The sequence below is a fragment of the Aspergillus bombycis genome (genome assembly GCF_001792695.1).
Source record: "Aspergillus bombycis strain NRRL26010 chromosome Unknown contig00182, whole genome shotgun sequence".
In the NCBI taxonomy this organism is placed as follows: Eukaryota; Fungi; Ascomycota; class Eurotiomycetes; order Eurotiales; family Aspergillaceae; genus Aspergillus; species Aspergillus bombycis.
Window position 1 is genome coordinate 22,649 of NW_019170184.1, and position 20,959 is coordinate 43,607.

The 20,959-nt window shown below is 47.6% G+C and overlaps 6 protein-coding genes across 6 annotated transcripts; 4 read left to right on the top strand and 2 right to left on the bottom strand.

Annotated features, from left to right (window-relative positions):
- Nucleotides 1-2,556: 2,556 nt before the first annotated feature.
- On the bottom strand, nucleotides 2,557-3,583 carry ABOM_011507 (proteasome regulatory particle base subunit RPN10; the record flags this gene model as incomplete). The annotated part of the gene is made up of 4 exons (XM_022538635.1): nucleotides 2,557-3,114; nucleotides 3,190-3,409; nucleotides 3,461-3,499; nucleotides 3,558-3,583. The coding sequence occupies 4 exons, from the start codon at nucleotides 3,581-3,583 to the stop codon at nucleotides 2,557-2,559; spliced, it is 843 nt and encodes a 280-aa protein (XP_022383437.1).
- A 435-nt stretch (nucleotides 3,584-4,018) lies between these two features.
- On the top strand, nucleotides 4,019-5,289 carry ABOM_011508 (uncharacterized protein; the record flags this gene model as incomplete). The annotated part of the gene is made up of 3 exons (XM_022538636.1): nucleotides 4,019-4,169; nucleotides 4,223-4,511; nucleotides 4,566-5,289. The coding sequence occupies 3 exons, from the start codon at nucleotides 4,019-4,021 to the stop codon at nucleotides 5,287-5,289; spliced, it is 1,164 nt and encodes a 387-aa protein (XP_022383435.1).
- A 1,211-nt stretch (nucleotides 5,290-6,500) lies between these two features.
- On the bottom strand, nucleotides 6,501-10,446 carry ABOM_011509 (GTPase-activating protein LRG1; the record flags this gene model as incomplete). Its single annotated transcript, XM_022538637.1, has 6 exons — nucleotides 6,501-6,950; nucleotides 7,009-7,295; nucleotides 7,357-8,454; nucleotides 8,510-9,160; nucleotides 9,223-9,925; nucleotides 9,988-10,446. The coding sequence occupies 6 exons, from the start codon at nucleotides 10,444-10,446 to the stop codon at nucleotides 6,501-6,503; spliced, it is 3,648 nt and encodes a 1,215-aa protein (XP_022383436.1).
- A 2,769-nt stretch (nucleotides 10,447-13,215) lies between these two features.
- On the top strand, nucleotides 13,216-14,869 carry ABOM_011510 (ubiquitin-conjugating enzyme E2; the record flags this gene model as incomplete). Its single annotated transcript, XM_022538638.1, has 7 exons — nucleotides 13,216-13,248; nucleotides 13,334-13,367; nucleotides 13,450-13,548; nucleotides 13,763-13,811; nucleotides 13,929-14,079; nucleotides 14,160-14,795; nucleotides 14,861-14,869. The coding sequence occupies 7 exons, from the start codon at nucleotides 13,216-13,218 to the stop codon at nucleotides 14,867-14,869; spliced, it is 1,011 nt and encodes a 336-aa protein (XP_022383434.1).
- A 925-nt stretch (nucleotides 14,870-15,794) lies between these two features.
- On the top strand, nucleotides 15,795-17,095 carry ABOM_011511 (C-3 sterol dehydrogenase/C-4 decarboxylase; the record flags this gene model as incomplete). Its single annotated transcript, XM_022538639.1, has 2 exons — nucleotides 15,795-16,370; nucleotides 16,433-17,095. The coding sequence occupies 2 exons, from the start codon at nucleotides 15,795-15,797 to the stop codon at nucleotides 17,093-17,095; spliced, it is 1,239 nt and encodes a 412-aa protein (XP_022383433.1).
- Nucleotides 17,096-17,774: 679 nt separating this feature from the next.
- Nucleotides 17,775-19,913, top strand: ABOM_011512 (GMC family oxidoreductase; the record flags this gene model as incomplete). The annotated part of the gene is made up of 5 exons (XM_022538640.1): nucleotides 17,775-18,196; nucleotides 18,257-18,286; nucleotides 18,341-19,226; nucleotides 19,297-19,798; nucleotides 19,855-19,913. The coding sequence occupies 5 exons, from the start codon at nucleotides 17,775-17,777 to the stop codon at nucleotides 19,911-19,913; spliced, it is 1,899 nt and encodes a 632-aa protein (XP_022383432.1).
- Between the last annotated feature and the right edge of the window lie 1,046 nt (nucleotides 19,914-20,959).

Consider the following 20,959-nt stretch of genomic DNA (forward strand, 5'->3'; position numbering starts at 1 on the left):
CGGAAATGTACACTAGTCTTCCTACTTCATCCGATGCACAACCCTCGACATGTGAAGTACTCTTTACTTTCAAAGTGTGACCTCGTGCTGAAGGCCGAACACTGAATTACCCTATCTAGGGTATGCATATATCCAAAGTAGTAGTAATAAAAGACACCTGCAGAATAGTTCAATTGATGAGTTTGACTGCCGCTGCTTACATACGGCTTATATAAATCCTCGAGGCTGGAGACGATATCGGTCATTTCTGGACCAACTGCCCCAGGAGGCTTGAAAGCAGACTTCGTCAAAAATTATTATTTCTGTGGCTGGCAGAAGCAACGTATGCATGCAATGGCGATGCCGTTATCACTCAGAAATTTTGCCCAGAGTGGTGTAACACCAAGAGCTGTAAATGTGACCTTCCTCCATGTATGCCAGGATAGAAAATTGTCTGCCTTTCTTGGTCCAACCTTCACTGGAACTTTAAACTCACTTGAGATCAGCAGCCATTGCCCCACCCCTTCTTGTTACCTGCAAACAATGTCGCCTTGTTCAGCAATATAGTCGATCGGGGTAAGCCCCTCCAGGATCTCAATATCTTTATCACTGTCCCAATTAGACTTCGTCTCTGCAACCTTACCTCTAGTTGTGCACACGGCAGCAAGAACGGCTACAACTAGAAAACTCGAACTCAGTTTGGCCTAAGTTACCGACTCTGGATGAGTGTATCTTGCACTGTTTTCCCTTTGCTGACTTCATTTGCCTGTATATATCCTGGAAGATCCTGGGCAATCACAGCCACTATAGCCGCAGGAGGCGCCTGCTAAATTTTATCTTTGTGCATATCCGCGCAGCTACAGATTTCTTGTATAATATTATAGAGGAAGCTGCTCATCAGCCTCGCTGCTTCCATCTCAGCCTAAAGCACGTTGCCACCAAGGTAGAACCAAGTTTGGATGTTATGAAGAGAGAGGGCCTCCGAAGAAGGGAGCTTCACAATTTCACACAAGGACTCCCAAGTGTACTAATACCTGAAACAGGTTATTATAGGGACATCGTGCTGAACGCATCCTAAAATAGACAGAGAAATTTTGAATGGCTCAACGTCCAAGAACCGCACTACGAGAGTAACCGGGTCTCAGGAATGTTGACAGTATATGAGGATTTAAAGCTCATGCAGACTGTCTTGTAAAACTTTCCTCTACAGAGGCAAGAAATTCAAAAAGTTATGGGGTGAACCGGGATCGAACCGGCGACCTTCTGATAACTCAATGAGTTTTACTGATCGAAGTAGACTTCAGTCAAACGCTCTCCCAACTGAGCTATCACCCCAATTGTTGAAGTTTAACTTCAAAATAGTGCTCTATAAACCAACTTTGATAGCCCTGCGTAACAGACTGAGGCAGTTCCACCTCCGCATCCTATCCGCCCATACATTTCGGAGTGATCAGATAAACCATAATGATGCCATGAACACTTCAAAATCCTAATATCATCACCACCAATTCCCCGAGACCCCGGGCTTACCCAGGCGATGTCGCACAAATAATAGCAATCTATCAACGAACTAAGATATATCTGTCTACTGAATCTCCACCCACCATGTCCGTCAAGCTCCCTCGACTAACGCAACACGAACGGGAAATCTGACAACTGATCCAGGGCCGTCTTCTCACTCATCATCATCAATAAAGCCGGTGGTCTAGTCTACCAGCGCGAATTCCAGCCCGGCCTGCGCAAGCTTTCTACAAATGATTATCTCGTCTTAGCTGGTACATTTCACGGGTATGTGTGTTGGATTGAATCCCGTCCCGCTGAAGGAGATCATACCTGATCAAACAATTATGTACAACTGGACCGCTGACGATGTGCTGTGGGTAGTGTTCATGCCATTACTCGCACGATAACTCCCAAGCTTCCCCTCTCGACGGCCTCCACGACAGCAACTACCTCGACTTCCTCCAATATCCCCTCAACCCCTGGCACACCTACTCCGCCTACTCCGGCATCAGCGTTCACATTCCCCAACCCGGGGATCCCAGCGACGGGCCTTGAAAGTCTTGAAACGGATAAGTTCCGATTGACATGTTTCCAGACGTTGACGGGGACAAAGTTCCTTCTATTCACGGATCCGATGATGGGGAACATCGATGTTGTTATGAAGAAGGTATACGAGCTATATGCGGATTATGTGATGAAGAACCCGTTCTATCAACTCGAAATGCCGGTCAGGTGTGAGGCGTTTGATCGACATCTGGCGGGGTGGTTGAGGGGGAGGACCTGAGCATTCCTTGGATTTCTTCTCTTGATCGTGTTGCGAGGCAATAGACTGCTGGAAGGTCGATTTGTGGTGACGTTAATGACGCATTTTGATGACGATTGTCCTTGTTGTAATTACATATTTTCTTTTTCGTCCTTGTTGGTCATGAAACATACGATAGACTTCAATCACATCCTTCCAAAAGCGTATCAACTAGGATCGCTTTCTAGAATACAGGAAAATACGAAAGCACATTGATAAAACGCCGGGTATGCATCAAATTCGTCCTCAAGAAACTATTCAAGTTTCCTTCTCTACGCGGTGTCCATCTTGTCACCGTCCTCCTTCTTATCTTTGCTCCCGCTCGATTCACCCGATTGTCCTTCCTCCGGAATGTTATCCAGGTTGGCTTTCTGTTCTTGCTCCTCTCGCTCCCGCTTTTCCTTTTCTTGTCGATTCTTCTCTTCCTCCAGGGATAAGCGTAGGGCGAACGCCAATTCGGGATCATTCTCAGCCGCATCTTCGAATCCAAAATCACCGGTTTCACCACCTGCACCTGCGTCGCCTGCTCCAGCACCATCGCCGCCCAGAATGGGCGTCATTTGAAGCTCCTCACTCAACAGGTTCGGACCAGGAGGGATGATGGCCAGGTGTGAGCCGTCGCCACCCTTGACGTTCTCGACGAACGCCTCCAGCTTCTTAGTTTGATCGGACTCGAGGTCTCCGAAGGCGATGACATCGATAGATACATTGACTTTCTTCATCTTCTTAGCCAGCTTAACCAATGACTTCTCATCTTCTTCGATAGGAGAGCACGAGAACACGATAATGCGTTGGTGTTGGGACTTCTCGGAACGATGTTTCAAAGCGAGCTGTAGCAAAGCGTATGGTTAGTGTCCTTGTCGCCAAAAAACGCTGAAGTCAAAAATCATAGAGTAAAGACATACACCGGCCACTTGTATACTGGAGCTCAGGTGGGTAGTGCCATGGATCTTAGTGCGGTGCAGACCGGCCAGGATAGCGCCAAAGTCGGAGGTGAACGTCGACAGAACCTCAGGACCCTTTCCACCCATGCTCATAAGTCCGACGGCTGACTGGGGATGTACGCGCATCTTGGCGGTGTGAATGACGCTGACGGCGTCGATCTGTGCTTGCCATCTTGTCGAGCTGGAAGCTGTTAGTAACGAAACAACGGGTTGACCGGAGAGCGGCCCTTACGTATAGTCCCCATTCCTACTGCTTTCGCTATTATCCACGCTGCAGATGAGTTAGTTGGGCTGTACGGAGCTAGAGCGTTGAACGGGAGATGACGAACATGATCATGGTTGCTTCGAGCGACATCTTGGCGGCGGTCTATCGGAATTAGATAGATTTATAATCGAAAGGAATGAAAGAGAGAGAATAAGATAGAATTAATGAAGCTCTCCTCGATCTTGAAGAGGTCTGCAGGGGGTAGAGGATGGGGGGGGGGGAGACAAGACGATGATGATGGCGGTGATGGGGGGAGGAGAGTTGGAGCTGTGCTTGAGAACGAGAGATCAATGTCACACTGCCCGCCCCATCGGGACTAACCACAAATTAAGTCAGCGGTTGTTTATCCCCCATAAAACAAGCGCATACTTGCTTTCCTTCCACTCCCACCTCAAAACGCACGCCACCTCTTCGCACTCTGACCACTCCACCCAACCCCAAAAATACTGCATTTATCCAGCATAATTAGCGACTTCCTCTTCCAGAATCTCGAACCTTCAGAATTGAACCAGCTACTCCACTATAATGGCTTCCCTTACGTCCAAACGGAAGTCTCGCGACGACGACGCGTACCCCGTCGATGAAGCTAGAACGCCTACCGGCAGTCCTCCTAAGAAGAGGCTCCGGCTAACCCGGAACCAAAAACAGGCACTTATGGATAATCTACAGCTGGAGAGTACGTTTCTAATGTGTACTATTCCCTGATTGCCGATATTGACCATATCATAGTCACCGAGCGGGCTCGTAAACTTCGCGCGCAATATGCGCTCCAAGCAAATGATCTCCGGGCTCGGATTGAAAGACGCACTAATCGGATCCCCGTCGCCCTCAGGAAGGTGAACATGGGTGAGTTGTTGGAAAAGCACAATACCGCCCTCCGGGCGCAGCAAGAGAATACCTCCCCGAGGAAGCTCATTAGCCCGATTAAAGGGTCACGCTTTGCAGCTGTCTCGGTCAATCCTGCAATGCGGAAGGCTTCTGCTGCAAGCCCAAGCCCGCGCAGGACGAAGAGACAGAGGTACGCAAACATCGCGATACTCCGGATGAGCTCTCTACTAACCTGATAATCTAGTCACGAAGGCCTCTACTCCGATAAGGAGAATGCCCCTGCGGCAGGAGAACAGCTTGATGTACTCAAGAACCCGAAGAGACGTGGTAAGCCGGGCGCTGCTGCCGGTACTTCGCGGGTTGTCTCCCAAGAAGTCAGAGGAGCAGACTTCAGAATTCTCTCTCCAAAATCATCAAACTCTAGGACATATCCACAATCACCGCTTCGCGCGTCCCCCGAAAAACCCCAGAATTCATCTTACCTCTCGCGGCCGATGCCATCACTAAAACCTTCAAGTCCGCTTAAGGCGGCGCCAGCTAGCCTGGCCGGATCCCTGGAAAGCGCGCGCCTTCGTACCACAAAAGGCACACCGTCTACAGCAACGGCAAGCAGACCCGCTTCGCAAGCATCCAGGAGACCAGCAAGTCGGGCCACTACGGCATCTAAGACGGCGACACGGTCGCCCTTGTCACGACCCGCCACCCGTCAGCTTGAGCGCAGAGGCAGTGTCTCGTCCTCCACGTCATCTGGTACAACCGTCACCAAGCCGACGCGAACAGGTGCAAACGCAAGGAAAGTGACAGCCGCATCAACCGCTAGCTCTACAGCTAAGAAGGCCGTCGCAAATAGCCAAGCAACTTCCGCAACTGCCAAACGTAGTGTCGCGTCAGCTACCAGGAAAACCGCTGCTCCCGCAGGAGGTGAAGCTCCGACAACGGGACGAAGGGTCCTGCGCAAACGCGCTTAAATGCTCTATATTTCCCCTTTCAGGAGGGGACCTATCATCTATAGTCTTTTGACATTCTCTGGAATCTTCCATGAGAGTTCATTACGGAAACGGGCATGAACTTTGATGCTTTGGAGTTGGAGCGGGTCTATTGGCGTTTTCTATCTTGCCTTGCATAATTGGGTTTAGAGAGTTGGTTGGCTTTGTAGTGGGTTCTTGTTGCTGCTTTATCTGCACGGTTAAAATAGGTTGAACTCGTATTGACGAGTTCTTTTGATTAAGGGTTATTATCATTGGAGTTTGGTATTGTCGTCCTCCGGCTAGTCGGATGTGATTTAGTGAATTGAGCTTTGTTAGCACGTATCCCGTGCTGGTCATGATTGAATTGTTTTGCAGCCGCAGGAATGTGTACTTTGATCTTTCGAAACGAAGCCCTACACAAGGACCGCTAATCGAATGTATGCATATTCAGGATTAAGAATGAAGGTGGAAATAGAAGAATTCCCGTCATTTCACAGCTGTATGTAATCTAAACACCTCACGGAATTATGGATGTAATTGGACCAAACACAGACAATTCGGGATATCAGCGCAAGTAGGCCGAATAAGTGAACACATCAAAAGTAGAAAAGAAAACTCAGCACAGGTATCTCTGCAGCCATTCTGAATTGGCTGGAAAACGAAACAAACCAAACATTATTCTCATAACACTGTGGATGAGAAAAGAAACGAAACACCAGAGTAGAACGGATCAGAATGGAAAGAAAACAGTCAAAGGGTCGGGCACATTTTCACGCTAGGTTTCAGTTGGAATGCAATGAGATCAGGGACGCTCCGGTACCAAAATGTGTGTAGTAAGCAATGACAGACAAGACACTCTGGACAACCAATAGGTTCCCCAGGTACAACAAGATGCAAAAAGGCAAGAGTCAGGCCCACCATTATAATAATGATGATATTGCACTTTTAGGCAGTGAATAGGCAAGAAAGGGTAGAGGTAAGGGCATCTAGCAGAAGTGATAACCAGCAAGCGTGGGGCTGTTTGGCTTAGGTCTTGAGAATTATTGCGATGTGAGACAAGAAGGATATAAGTAAAAGAAAAAGAACCCAACCCTGTCAAAAATTAAAGAACGCTGAACTGCCCAATGATACACCAACAGTACTCAGAGCACCAAGTAGGGAAAACGATAATTGATCGATACACGTCCTTGCAAATGATAGTAGCATAATTATCAACTGGCAACTCCCATCGGCCCTGCCCCCGGGCGAGCTCTATAGGGCAGCTGTTGAGGTTGGGTATCTGGTTGTACCGGATTCTGTTGACTGCCATTGCTGATGCTGCGCTCACGGTTATCGCTTGTCGCTGCCGGTACCAACTCTGCATGTGGGATACCACTAGCTGAATGGACATGACTGGGAGTACCCTGTACGTGACGTACAGAGCCTTGCATCTGTGTCGCTGCATCTTGGGATGGATCCGTCTCGATACGTGCAGACGTCGGGATGTTTGCTCCCCGATTTTGATTCGTAATAGTAAATGTTTCGCCGCCATTGACTGGCCTCTGGGAGAAGCTCCCGCGTGCGATATCTCCGTAGCGTTTCAGGATCTCCTTTGTGGTGACTTCGGAATTTTCTTTGAAAAAGTTGGTGTCCGTGAGAACCGACTGCAGATCCTCAGGAATCTGGATCATTCAAAATTAGTATTTGTAACGCACCGAGAACGTGCTGTAGACAACTTACCTCGCACATAGTATCATTGTATGTGATAAGCGCATTGATAGCCTCAATTGCTAGGAAGCTCTCATCAACGGTGCCGTTCTTAGCATTCGGGTACAGAATGTTGGGGGCCATCACAGTGGCAAGATTGTGGATGTCCATTTTACTGCCTGACTCCTCATCAACGTGCGAGAAAGATGACGTCCAATTCAAGAAGGCAAACAGGACTTCCATGGTATCTCGGTGAGCTTTGGGAAGCAGGCAACAGGCAAGGTGAAGAACCCGCTTTTGCTTCTCTGGATCCGATAGTTCTGTAATATATGTAAGAATATTATTCATTGTGCGGTGAGAATTGCAAGGGGGAAAACTCACTTTGTGACACTACAAATAGGCGATGCAGCTTGAAGGTCAAGAGCGGGTCAGGCATCTCGCGGAGGAATTTCTTCAAGAGAGCTGCGATTTGCACAGGGTTTTCCTTTGTCAAATCCATCTGCTCGTACTTGTTGTCGATCAGGTCAGACAGATCTTTGAGCCTTCTGATGTTGCCATTTTTTCGGAAAACACCCTCCACAGACATATCCATTTGTCTCATGGCGGACACAGCATCGTCAACTAGAGCAGGAACGCGAAGCGCACCTGGCCCGACACCATGACTAGACTCCGTACCCTCCTTTTCAACAAGAAAATCTAGGTTCACACCGAAAACACCTTTCTTCTTCCCACCTTTCTTGGCTTCCTTATTGAAGGCACGACCGAAGATATTCCAGATTGTTGGCTTACGGGACTCAATAAATGAAAGGAGCTCCTCCAATGTGAAATACCCGTCCAACAAAGGCTCCATAGACAGTACCGCAACGTGGCGCACGATGAAATACTCCAACGCGGATAGTTCTGAGAAGTACTTCTTGGCCCTTCCACCTTGTTCCATAAGATGCCGCTCCAAACCAGCACCGGACACACCGCGTTGATGGCCATAGTTGTATCTCGGAAGAGGTTCGGTGGTCCCGACAAGCCTGGTTCCTGCATGCTTGTATGCGTTGGGGCGTTGCTCTTTAGCCTGCTCGGCAGCAACGATCCTTGGAATGTCATCCAAAGTGAGAGCGTCCTGGTTGCCAAATGTCAGCTCAGTAACCGTCTCGCCGTTTGCGTCTTTTTCTTCTACAATTTGGAAACCGTGACCACGAGGATCTGTGCCTTCACCGCCGGATGAACCTGGCCTTACGCTTCGTCCTTCTGGCCCATCGATGATTCGTGACGCCCGTGCTTTTTTATAAGTCGTTGACAGAGTGCGCTCGTTTCGGATCGACCTTAGACGTCGCATTTCGCCAACAGTTTGTTCAAGGGAAGATTCTTCGGTACCCTCTTTGCTCGCATGTGAGTATGACTTGGATCTAGTCGTTGACCTACGCAATTCACCTCCAGGAGTAGATTGGCCGTCACTCCCATCATGCGACTTTAGATTGACGTCATCTGAAATTAATTAGTAAACTGAGTTGTGAAGAGAAATTTCCGATTAGCAACATACCTGATGCCGGAATAGTACCCCCAGCTCGCAGGACAGTAAGGAGCCGTGCAAGAGCAACCTGCAGCAAGAAGACAAACTGTTGGAGTTTGGTCACTCGTGTGAACCCTCCTTGTGTTTCATGCGCGAAGCCGTTTTCAGATGCGCAACTGTTACAGAAAGCGCGCTTATCCTTAGGGTTCCACAAAGCATCCTGAGGTATAGCAGTTAAATCTTTCTGGCAAGTTGTACAAGTCAAGTGAGGTTGCTTTATATGCCACCTGTTATCTCCAAGCTTGATGCACTCGTCATCTATGGGTTCTTTGCATGCAGCACAGCAGTCGGAGAGTTGATCAGCAAGGACTTCGACATTAGCCATTAAGTCTGCTGTAGTCACTTCTTCTTCAAGAGGCCGAAGTGCCTCAAGATCCCCAAGATGATCTAAGAACTGATGCAGACCTTCTGGCGTTTCCTTCTCCCTCTCTAGCTTAAGAGCACCCTGCAAACCAATACGGATGAGGAGCTTCAAATAATGGGCAAGACCTGTCACTAAAGATAGAAGCTCCTGAGTGACGCCGAGTTTTCGAACGCCGGTTTCCTGAGTTTTTGATAACAATGCGAAGAAAGCGACGATCTTCTTGCACAGAAGTTTTGCTTCACGACCATAGGCGAGGTCTACATAACGAGATTAGTTCCACAATATCATGGATTGACACTCACGGTAATATACGACTCACCTTTCATGCCTTGAGCCTTTATGTTTGCTGCAAGTTGGTCAATTGCGGAGAAAAGAACATCGACATGTGCAATGAACTTTTTCGCAACAAGAACTCCGTCCACATAAGTACCATTACTGACGTGAAGAAGCATATCTGAGATGCAGGCTGCCGACGATTCCTCGAAACTTGAGAGGATGCTCCATATTTTGTACACCTTTTCTTCCATCACATCCTCTTCCTCCCGCACTCGGTTGCGTTGCTCGTCAGTAGCATCGGCTTCTACCTCAGGATATTCCAATGGCTGACCAGTTGGAGCCAAACGAACATTCCAAAACTTGTGAATCATATAACATTCGGGGTGCCAGTGCTGATTTTGGCCATTACGGAAAATCTCCACGAATTGTTTGAGGATTGATGTGTGGCAACCGTGACACCGCTGTGCGAACTGAGTCGAGTAATGGAAGTGACAGTATACCTTGCCTTCATGCTCATAGTAAGAGTCTTGTGCGCCAAAGACCGTCGGACAAACAGAGCATGTAAAATGCTCAATGTGGTATTTTCGATCCAAGGCCGTTATATACGAGCCTCGCAGGGCACCACCGCATTCATGACAGAGGAGGTCCAATCGCCGAAAATAGTCTGTTTCACATAGAGGGTACTGCCCACTCCCATCTTCCGCATCAACCGGAAAGAACTTGGAAGCCACGATTTGGCCACAATCCTATGCCGTGATAGGTTAGCTACGAAAACAGAATACATGCAGGAGTAGCGGCGGGAACTCACTTCACATTTGAAGCACTCCAAATGGTAGGTCGAAAGCAATGCCCGCACAAACTGACCTGTGAGGGGTTCGCCGCACTTTTTACAAATTCTTGACGACCCACCTGGCGACTTCGTAACTGGTCGACCGCTAGGGCGTGTTCGATCACGCGGAGTTGATCGGTCCCAATAGCCAGCTGCATCGCGCGGAGTTGAGGGGTCCCTTGGGCTGGAATTGCTTGACTCGTATCTTCGACCCATACGGCCATCGGGGTTTTGAGCTCCATCCACAGGACTGTTTCCGGATGCATTCCAACCCCCAGCTATTGCACGCGGCGAGTCGAATGGAATACTGTTATCCGCCGGTGATGTAGGGGTTTGCATCTGGTTACCTCCACCATAGCCACTGGTATTCAACGTGGGGCGGACAGCCCCGTTGCCCGGCACGAGGCTATCCGGCAAAGGAACGTCGCCGGGAGGCATATCCGTATGAAACTACGCCGTCCCGCAGTTGTTTGCAACGAATCTGCAAGTAATTTAGGATATTGGGAGTCTCAATGCGTAAAAGGGTCGCGTTTGTGGTTGCCGCCGAGATCAGAGCGAATTGATTTATTAGGCAGGGTACCGGAGCGGGAATAAACACAGTTCTTCGGGAGATTGCAGAAATGAGTAGTTAAGAACAAGTCATGAAGTGATTATCGCATCTATGACAGGAGTAATAGCACAAGTCAGACAACGGTGTGATTTCTTCGCAGGGCTCCTTAAAGGTATTTGGGGGGCCTTCCGTAACGACTCACCTCACGCCATGTAGATGAAACTTGCGGGGAACTTCTAGTGGTGACTCGAGGAATCGGAAGGGGAGCGCGTGATCGACCTGATAAATATATCCTTCCACAATACCACCGGCCTATGCAGCGGCGTATTTAAAATCGAGACGTTTAGAAGCGCAGGCGCCCGTGTCGAGGGCAGCGGGATTGAAAACGTTGAAGCTCAAAGTGAGACCAACAAGCGGCGGAGTAGTAGACTGGCCGGGATCACAACCATTCCTGGTTCCCTGCAAACACCAACAGAGGGTCGGTAGTCCAAGTCCTGGAAACTCAGAACACGGAGGGGGGCGGAAGATAGTGAACCACAGAGTCCAGTACTGCAAAACAAGAGAGTGATAAGGAGAGAGGGATATAGGAGATTAGGAGATCGCGTGTTTGGCAAAGTGGGTGTCTGTCCTGCTGGCAGTTGGCGCTGTGCCCCCCCTATGCTTCATGTTGCTGGTTACCCGCTAGGGTCTGTCACGTGAAATACACTCACCGCCTGGACTACCGCCTGTAGTTTGTGTATCAATTACTGTACAAAGTATCTATGACAGAAAGGGCGCCTGATTACTACGTAGTAATACAAAAGGAGATACTGGATGAGAGTACTAGTAAGTAGATAGAACCACCTAAATAAGCATGAAAAGATGTGACAGTAGAGATAAAAAGAAGAAGGAAAAAGGGAAGAAACGCAGAGTAAAAGTGAAAGTAACCTTATATTTGTACGGAGTAGATATTGTATTATTTTGATTACTGGTGCGGTGGATGGACAGGTAATTTTAGCTCCAAAAAAAAAAGGAAAAGGGAAAGGAAAATAGAAAAACTCTTCATCAGAACATTGTATGAGTAAGGGCATAAAGGAAACAAGGTCACTGATACACTAGCCCTTCTTTTGACCCCTTACTATTTAGGTCTTTTGCGGGGCAACAAGCGGGTTACCTGTTTTGGTATTTCTGAAACTAGTCACAACCCCATACATTGACGGTCTACGGAGTAAGTATGTTGCCAAGTGGAGTTGCTGTCAGCTTGGGACCCTTGACATTGTCTATGCAACTAAAACCACCTTCCAAGTTGGTATGAGAACAATTGTTCAAGATCATATATACTGTGTGTTCAATTGTGATTCATTTCAAGCTGTATAGTTTCTTTAGAACTAGGATAGTATTATATGGTTTTTTCTTCCCTTATTTATTTTGTTTTGTTTTGTTTTAGTTTTGCTTTTTAGGGAGCATTCTTCAAAAGATGTCATACTCTGTATGAAGAGCAAGGGTGACTGTTTTGTCAAGCTAGTCTTGTTTAGGAATGTTGGAATGAATGCCCCTAAAGCCTCAGGGGTCCAAATAGTGACCAAGTCTTTAAATAGAAAATAGGTTGTGCCCTAGATTCTTAAGACAGATATGATAAGAGTTGTAGAGAGCTACGCAGGAAGCTACCTACTCCGTAATGTCTACACCAGAAGAATAGGGTATTTAACGGAGTCAGCGGCGTCGCCTAGCAAATGCTCCGTCAACATGTGGTTAAGGGGAAATATGCCGCGTCTATCAGGGGATTTCGGTTGTTTGGCCCATCAACAATTGATCTACCCACACAAAGAAGGCGGTGAGGATGGATTTGTGCGGAGCTTAGATACAGTACGGAGTACAGTCCTTCATAGTGTGAAACTGAATTACCGGGAACTCTATATGCCTGTATGTATGTACATACATACTATGTCAACATCCTAAGGAGTACTGACTCTTGTCCGTAAAAGAAAAAGTACTATGTGCCTTTACCTAGTTTTTTTCTTTTTTTGCTTTTTTTTGTTTATGAAAAGGAATATTAGTATTACAATACAGCCAGTAATACTTGAAAAAATATAGACTGCTGTTGACCGTTTTGCTGACAGGCTTTTGCAGTAACTTTGTTGAACACTTACTTACACTGTGTGCAGACTATAGTTATCATTTTCTTGTAGATAATTAGCGACAAAGAAACGGTATTCTAACGCAACCTCAAAAGACTCATATAGGAGGGTAGTAATCTTAAATAACAGAGATGCTTACTATGCTAGTCTCTATACTATCACACTACATCACTGTGAATGGTATACTTAGAGCTTGTTTGTATCTGCCATCAGTTGCTAGCTTCATATAAACTCCTTGAGAGACAATGGATGCTGGACAAACAACCAAAATATCGTAGCAAGCCTGGAAAAAGTAAATAATGAACTTCTATTCTCTATTCACGCACCCGATAGCTGTTCACACAATCTCCCGTCCACACTGAGAAGGTAGCCACCTGTCGTTCCCCGCGCTGCCTTGGGCTGGACCATCAATGATCATTATAATATCATACGTACGCCTGTCTTCGTCATCTGCTTACAACTTAGGCGCTCTGCCCATTTTCGTATCTATTCATCAACCCCACTGATGAGAGCTCGACCGTCTACTGGTTCTATGACAGAATGTCCGATCAAGCGATCCTCCGTATTACAAGGGTACATTGGCTCTTTTATTATATCCACATATGTCCTGTAAAAGTCCTCTTCAACTGACGAGAATCCTCTTCCGGCGGAATACTAGGAAATCAAGCAGATACAACAAGGCGCAGACTTGTGTAAGACTTCATTCATACAGTCCTGGAAAGAACTCCATTGTTACATTAAGCTTACAATTATTTGTTCGGCTCGGATTCGAAGCTCTGGCTGTGACTCACGATGATTCTGACATCCGAACTGTCCACGCCCTCATTCTCGGACCGCCAGAGACCCCTTACCAGTTCGGTTTCTTCGAGGTTCGTATTCGCTGCCCTCAACATAATAATACAGCAAAACTGCAGGCCGATTTCCACTGACTGGTGAGAAACTGCCCTAGTTTGTGATCAAATTTGGCAGGGGTAAGGAATCCGTCCCGTGAGAGGAACACAAGAACATATGCTTAAAGTACTCACCACGGCTGCTCCAGACTATCCCGCAAAGCCCCCTTGTGTCCGAGCTTTGACTACAAATAAAGGACGGTGCCGGTTCAACCCTAATATCTATGCTTCGGGCAAAGTCTGCTTGTGAGTACAAAATCTGAAAGGCCAAGCATGCTCATATACTGACGAAATTCAGGTCAATCCTGGGGTAATTCGTTTCAAAAGCCTACAGAGTAGCTATAGCTGACTGGTTTGGTGTAGCACTTGGCGCGGGGAACCTGGAGAGGAGTGGTCCTCTGCACAAGGCCTGGAGTCTATCTTGATCTCCATTCAAAGTCTACTATCTAACAACCCTTATGAGAATGAACCTGGGTACGATAAGGCACATACAGCAGAGGATAAGGAGTGGAAGGTATCTTACGTAGAGAAGGTGATGACTTACCCCTGGATCTGCCCGAGGACATGCTAACGGAACTTCCTTTGCATGCCAAGATTCGCCATGAGAACCTCAGAATTGCAGTCATTGAGCCTTTGGAGTTGTCTTTGGGTATCCTGCCATATGGAAGTACAAGCACAATTGCAGAACCAGCATCTAAGGGCGATGAAGCTGACGAAGAAGATCAAATACTGAGCGAAAATGACAAACCTGTTGTTGATCGATTCGCAGACCTTCGCAAAAGACGATTCTTATGGTATTTCGATTCCTACATCCAAACGATTGATGCTGCAGACTCAGATATCTCTCGAAAATGCAAATTCCAGACAATGCCTTTCGAAAGCCCGGGCAATACTATGGATGGCCACTTCGATTACCCTGAACTAAGACGGCGGGTAGTTTTGCTCAGGGAGAAAATCATTTGTGAGACACACAATTGGTTACTTGAGGGAATTGGTGTCAAGGAACAGGAGCTGAGCATCGCATCAAATCTGCAGCGCCAGTATGAACAGATCGTTGAGGATCTCAAGCGTCAGAAAAATTTCGCTGTTGATCTTGAGCTTGCCGACACGAATCCTTTCCTTTGGGCATTTACGTACTTCGGTAGGCCTATGAGCCACTTGGACGGTGGTATCTTCCGGTTTAAGATCTACATCAGCCCACGTTTCCCAGAAGAACAGCCTCGCGTCTTTGTGGAGACGCCCATATTTCATATTCGCGTATCCCGAGAAGGAGTCCTATGCTATTTCCCACGTAGAACAGATGAAATGCGTCATCATATCGAAGCGATTGTGGCGGCACTTGAAGAAGAATCCCCGCCATATGATCCACGGACTACAGTTCATTCTGAAGCGACCAAGCTTTTCTGGGGAAGCCCTGAAGATCGCAAGAGATATAACAGGGCATTACGGCGATCTGTTGAAAAAAGCGCCGAGTGAGTTTCTACCTACCGCTAAAACCATAACGTTCTCAAGTCCTGATATCATACTGTAGGGAAACGTAGGCATGAGAACTCCCCCTTTATTGTCGACGCTTATCCACTCTTCACCTGAGCATTGAATACTTCATAAGCCCCGGCGATGGTCCCGGTTAATTTCAGATGATTTAATATTTTAACAGATTATTGTCGGTCTGCGCCTCTCATTCTGTTTCTTGATTGCACATCCAGGCACATGACTGTAAGATTTCGCATACAACGGAGCGTATATCACTCGGTGCTAAGCGCAATGGCATTTAACAGGGTTAACTTTCCTGGTTGGGATCAGTTTCTAGACTAAAAATCAAGATAATGCTGTGTTATGGATTGATGCCACCAATGCAGACATCAAGTAGGCGGTTCAAGTAATAAGTAAGAGACAACTGCTTTGTAGATGTCATTATCGATGAAATGAGTCAAGATGGGTTTAGGAGCATGGAAATATAGTAGAATTCTTGTTGTTGCCCTTTTGCGATGCTGGTAACAAAAAGAGAGTTCTCTGGTTGAAGGCGATGTGGCTTCTCGAGTGGTGGGGGGGCCCGGACATTTTAGCTCAGCCCCAGATATTTTCTCCGTAGAGCGGAGCGGAACCCAGTTAAATTATCATCCCCCCGAACTTAAGATCAACACTTCCGTCTTCGCCCTTCAGTCTCTATCGCTCATCTCCACCCATCTACCGTCTCCAGCCGCTTAAGTCAACCAGCAACGCACCAAAATGTCTAACAAGCGTCCCACTATGCAATTAGGCACTGTTTTGGTGGTTGGTGGCTGTGGATTCGTGGGCTGGCACATTGTCAATCACTTGCTCAATTTCCCTTCGGAAACCGATGCCAGTGTCGCTCTACCCAGGCCAGAAGATGATCCTCGATTCGATTACCCCCAGCTGGCCGGCCGGTATCCGGCATGCATTGCGAAGGTCGCGGTAGTCGACTTGCGAACCTCCAACAATCGGTTGCCTGGTGCCGAGTATTACGATGGCGATATCACGTCGGCAGAGTCCATGTTAGAGGTCTTTCGCAAAGTTAAGCCGGATGTTGTTATCCACACTGCCACACCAAACGTCCTAGAAGGGAACAAGCCGTTGCTGCGCAAAGTGAATGTGGACGGAACAAAGACATTACTGGAGGTCGCGGGCGGCGCCCGCGGAGATTGGGGTGGAAAGTGCAAAGCTTTCGTGTACACAAGCTCGAGCTCAGTGGTACACGATACCCAAAGCGATTTGATCAATGTCGATGAGGAGTGGCCATACATTAGAGGGGATAGGCAGTTGGAGTACTACTCGGAAACCAAGGTAGGTGATGTCGACTCCGTTTCTGTCTAATCTAGTCAACATTTGCTGACGAGAATTGGCAGGCGGACGCAGAAGAACTCGTTTTGAAGTACAACCGAACCTCACCCTCTGGTATGGTGACCTGTGCTGTTCGTCCAGCCGGTATTTATGGAGAGAAGGACACCACATTTACCTACAAGATTCTGGAGCACTCAGCCAAGGCCTCACCGGCTGTTCTTCGAATGCAGTTGGGCGATAACAATAATTTGTTCGATTTTACTTACGTTGGAAATATTGCGCATGCCCACTTACTCGCTGCGTTCCGCTTGCTTGCTACCAAGACCCGTATTGAATCCAAACAAAGTGAACCGTTAGACCATGAGCGGGTTGATGGAGAGGCTTTCAACATTACTAATGATTCCCCGGTCTATTTCTGGGATATGACGCGTGCTGCATGGGCTCTGACTGGCAAGGTAGTCGAGCCCCATCAAGTGTGGGAACTCCCTGAGGCACTCCTCGGCCCTATTGGCGGCATCGCGGAGACAGTGCTGGGTATTTGTGGCAAGACCCCGCGGTTGACTAGGCGGGTAGTCCGGTATTCATGCATGACTCGTTACTATTCGTGTGACAAGGCCAAGTCGCGCCTAGGATACACTCCCATCGTTCCAGTTGAGGAGGGTCTGGCTCGTGCAGTCGGATATGTGGTAGAACGGGAGCGACAGGAGGGTCAGAAGAAGGGACAGTAATGGAGAGATCGTGCAATCGAAGATGTGTGGAGGATACACACAGTGACATGATGTAATATAGGTAATTTTTGGAACTATCATCTGGTTTTCTTCTATCAAGCATATACCTTAATGAACATGGATATAGGTAGCCCTTTGAATAAATATACTCTATATTCGAATTTTGCGCAGATTAGCCGTAACAATGGCAGTGAAACGAGGGTACACCAGGGTTTGTGGATATACTAAGCTTGCTTCGTATTCCAAGATCTTTAATAATTTTAATTGTGATCACCTCTACCAAGTTTTACAGCGGACTATGCTGAAAGCAACTATAGGAACAGAAAGAGGTATATAGCGTACATATTTACCACATGGATTGGTTGTATGTGACGCTCGAGAGCTGTGAAAATGACGTTGTGTCTGCTCTTTTTGTGGACGACACCCAACGCTTGTTTATCAAAGGCTAATGCGCTGTTTTATTTCCTTCAACGATCCCAGAGTTTCATGCATGTCATTAACTGACAACATGCACCCTGACTAAATCGCACCTGACCATGATATTTAAAATCAGCCGTGGCTCGTCGCTCTTTCCCTTTCCGCCCTCATCTCCTCTGCTCCTATAAAAACATGCACAAGAAACACATATTTACTAGACAGCAGGAGTATTGACTGTTCTATACATATTGAGAGCAATACCATGGAATATCCTGCAGTGTTCAACCTAAATCCTCCCTACATGTTTCGTCGAATGCTTCTTTTTCTGTTCTGGCTAATTGGCCTGTTAGGGTCGATTGCAGATGAACAGTTGTCTGGCAGCAAGGAAGGCATTCCTAGAATCGACGCTTCCTTCGACTATGTTGTGGTGGGTGGTGGTAATGCTGGTGTGACCCTGGCAGTGCGCCTGGCTGAACAGAGCTTCAGTGTTGCTTTGGTTGAAGCTGGAGACTTCTACGAAATCAAATGGCCCCCAGCGAAAGTTCCTGGTGCTGTCGGCATTGGCACTGGAAGCGATCCAATGGCCATTCGGACACCCATTGACTGGGGTTTCCTGGTCAATACTGGACCTGGCGCAAACTCCCGGACCATTCACTACGAAAAAGCCAGATGTGTTGGAGGAGCGTATGTCCTACTGGTGAGCCTCTGGTTATAAATTGGCTGACTGAATCTATCCCTACATAGAACGGCAAGCAATTTTATGCTATACCACAGGTCAGTTGCTTCCCATCGTTCCCGAGAGAAGAACCCAAAATTGACTGGCCGTAGACCGACAATAGGATCGATGAAACTATGGGCTGAACTCGTAGATGATGAAAGTTACATCTTCGACAATGTCTTCCCTCTGTTCAGGAAGACGATTAACTTCACCGCACCCAATGATGAACTTCGTCCTGCAAACGCCACCGTGAGCTATCGGGAGGATGCTTACGATAGAGAAGGTCAACCCGTTGACGTGACTTATCCTCATGCTGCCTCGCCATTTTCTAGCTGGCTCCAACTTGGGTTGGAATCGGTGGGGGTCGAAGTAACCTCCGAGTTCAACAGTGGGTCTCTGTTCGGCTCCTTTTATTGTCCGTTCACTATACGACCCGACGATCAGATTCGAAGCAGCTCGGAATCGGCATTTATTAGGTCACCGTCGTCTTCGAGATACTTACGAACCTTGACATTATACAGGAACACCATGGGCAAAAAGATTCTGTTTGATCAAAAGCGAGCAACAGGGGTTGAGGTTGCTACTGCAGGCTCGAAGTATACTCTCAGCGCGACCCACGAGGTCATCATATCATCAGGTGCCTTTCAGAGCCCTCAGCTACTCATGGTTTCTGGGATTGGTCCCGCCGATGTCCTCCAAGAGCACGAAATTGATGTTATTGTGGATCTACCAGGAGTCGGTCAAAATCTGTGGGACCAGCCCTTCTCCGGACCGACGTACCCAGTGGCTGTGGAGACATTTAATAAGCTGGCTATGGATTTACAATATCTTATAAGTCAGATAAGGGAGTTTAAAACATCTCATACTGGAGCGCTGACCAACCATGGATTCGACTACATTGCTTTCGAAAAGCTCCCAGGTAGCTCGCGGGCCCGATTCACTGAACGCACGGAGAATGACCTTTCTTGGTTTCCAGAAGACTGGCCAGAGATCGAGGTATGTTTCCTATACACCCCTGCACTTTACAAGACCGGAGGATGCTAACTTTCTGGATCTGATATAATAGTATATCGCTGTGCCACTTTTCGCTGGCAACTTTTCCGATCCAATTACTATGCAACCGCAAGATGGGAGGCAATATGCGACCATTATACCTACACTCATGGCCCCAACGTCTCGTGGAAACGTTACTATAATCTCAGCTGATACGGATGACCTTCCAGTGATCCACGCTAACTGGCTTGCTACAGAAACAGATCAGCAAGTTCTAGTTGCAGCATTCAAAAGAGCCCGTGACATGTTCCGCAGTGAAGCCATGGCACCCGTCGTTGTTGGAGAAGAATACTTCCCAGGACAAGAGCATCAAAGTGATCGTGAAATCCTCGAAGTCATCCGGGATACAGTCATGGCTCCGTGGCACGCGTCCTGCACATGCAAGATGGGGACTCGTTCTGATCGCATGGCGGTCCTTGATAGCCGAGCGAGGGTGTTTGGAGTTGAGAGATTGAGAGTGGTCGATGCTAGTGCATTTCCATTTCTTCCTCCTGGTCATCCACAATCGGTTGTTTGTATGTTCTGTGCCGCCCTTGTCTGCTTGTGGAATTTGCTGACCGTCGAACTGCAGACATGCTTGCGGAGAAAATAGCCTCGGATATCATAGGCGAGAGAGACGATGGCGTCTAAAATGAGACGGGGCTAAATTTGTGATACGGGATAGCACGTGTGCTTAACTCCTGGGACTGAGTGGAAGGCTTGACGCGGTGACGGATATGGTTAACTTGAATGAGCTCACCGATTGCTCTCGGATGCTCTATTTCATCAGTGGTAGTGTTATTGTTATGTGACCCATGAACGAATCTTATCATCTTACGATATCAACCACGGAGTAACCTCAGCGTAAACATTCCAGCCAATAAGCTGTATCCGCACATGTACCACACCAAGTCAGCCTCCCACCATACTTTGCATATACAACATATCTCACCAACCAGAACCCCTACCCATATCCTGGGCCTTCCTGCAAAGCGAGCATGGAGCCATAGAACAAGTGCAACCCGTGGTGACTTACGTATGATGTAGGGGGCTGGTCGGTATGAACGCATTTGCGACACAAACACAATCGAATATCATACGAACTGTGCGACGCACGCCATTGCATCGACCCGAGTTGCCGACCCCTTCGCACTAGGTACCTTGAGCCGAAGATTCCTTCGAGAACCCCATCAGGAAGTGAGGAAACCCCCGACTGGAGCCAAAAAGGAAAGAGAAAGTATAACTAGTTGCTTCGAGGGCTGACTGCCAATCTATCGGAAGATTCTACGGTGGAGCCCAGCCCTGTCTGACTTCATTCCCACTGGGCTCGGATGGAAATGATGGGACGGAATTCGGTTCATTCCATGGTTGGCCTCGTATGGGAAACCTGCTAATCCTCAAGTGGAGAAACGAAGTACGTTACCGTACCTTTTCTCTTCTTTTCTATTTTTTACTTCATTGCCGACTTTTTGTCTGCGTAGGACAGATGATATTGGCGGGGGTGGTTCAATAGAGGAGGGGGGGGGGGGGATAAAATAAAATGATCGGTACTACTATTGGATCCTAGTTTGTCATAGTCCGGCGTCTGGAGCATGCAACCTGCATCATGTAGTATGGAGTGGGTTAAAAAAGTGATGTATGTACAAAAGTAGGTCTCTACCCGTCAGATGACCCCAGATTGCCACGTATCAACGGAA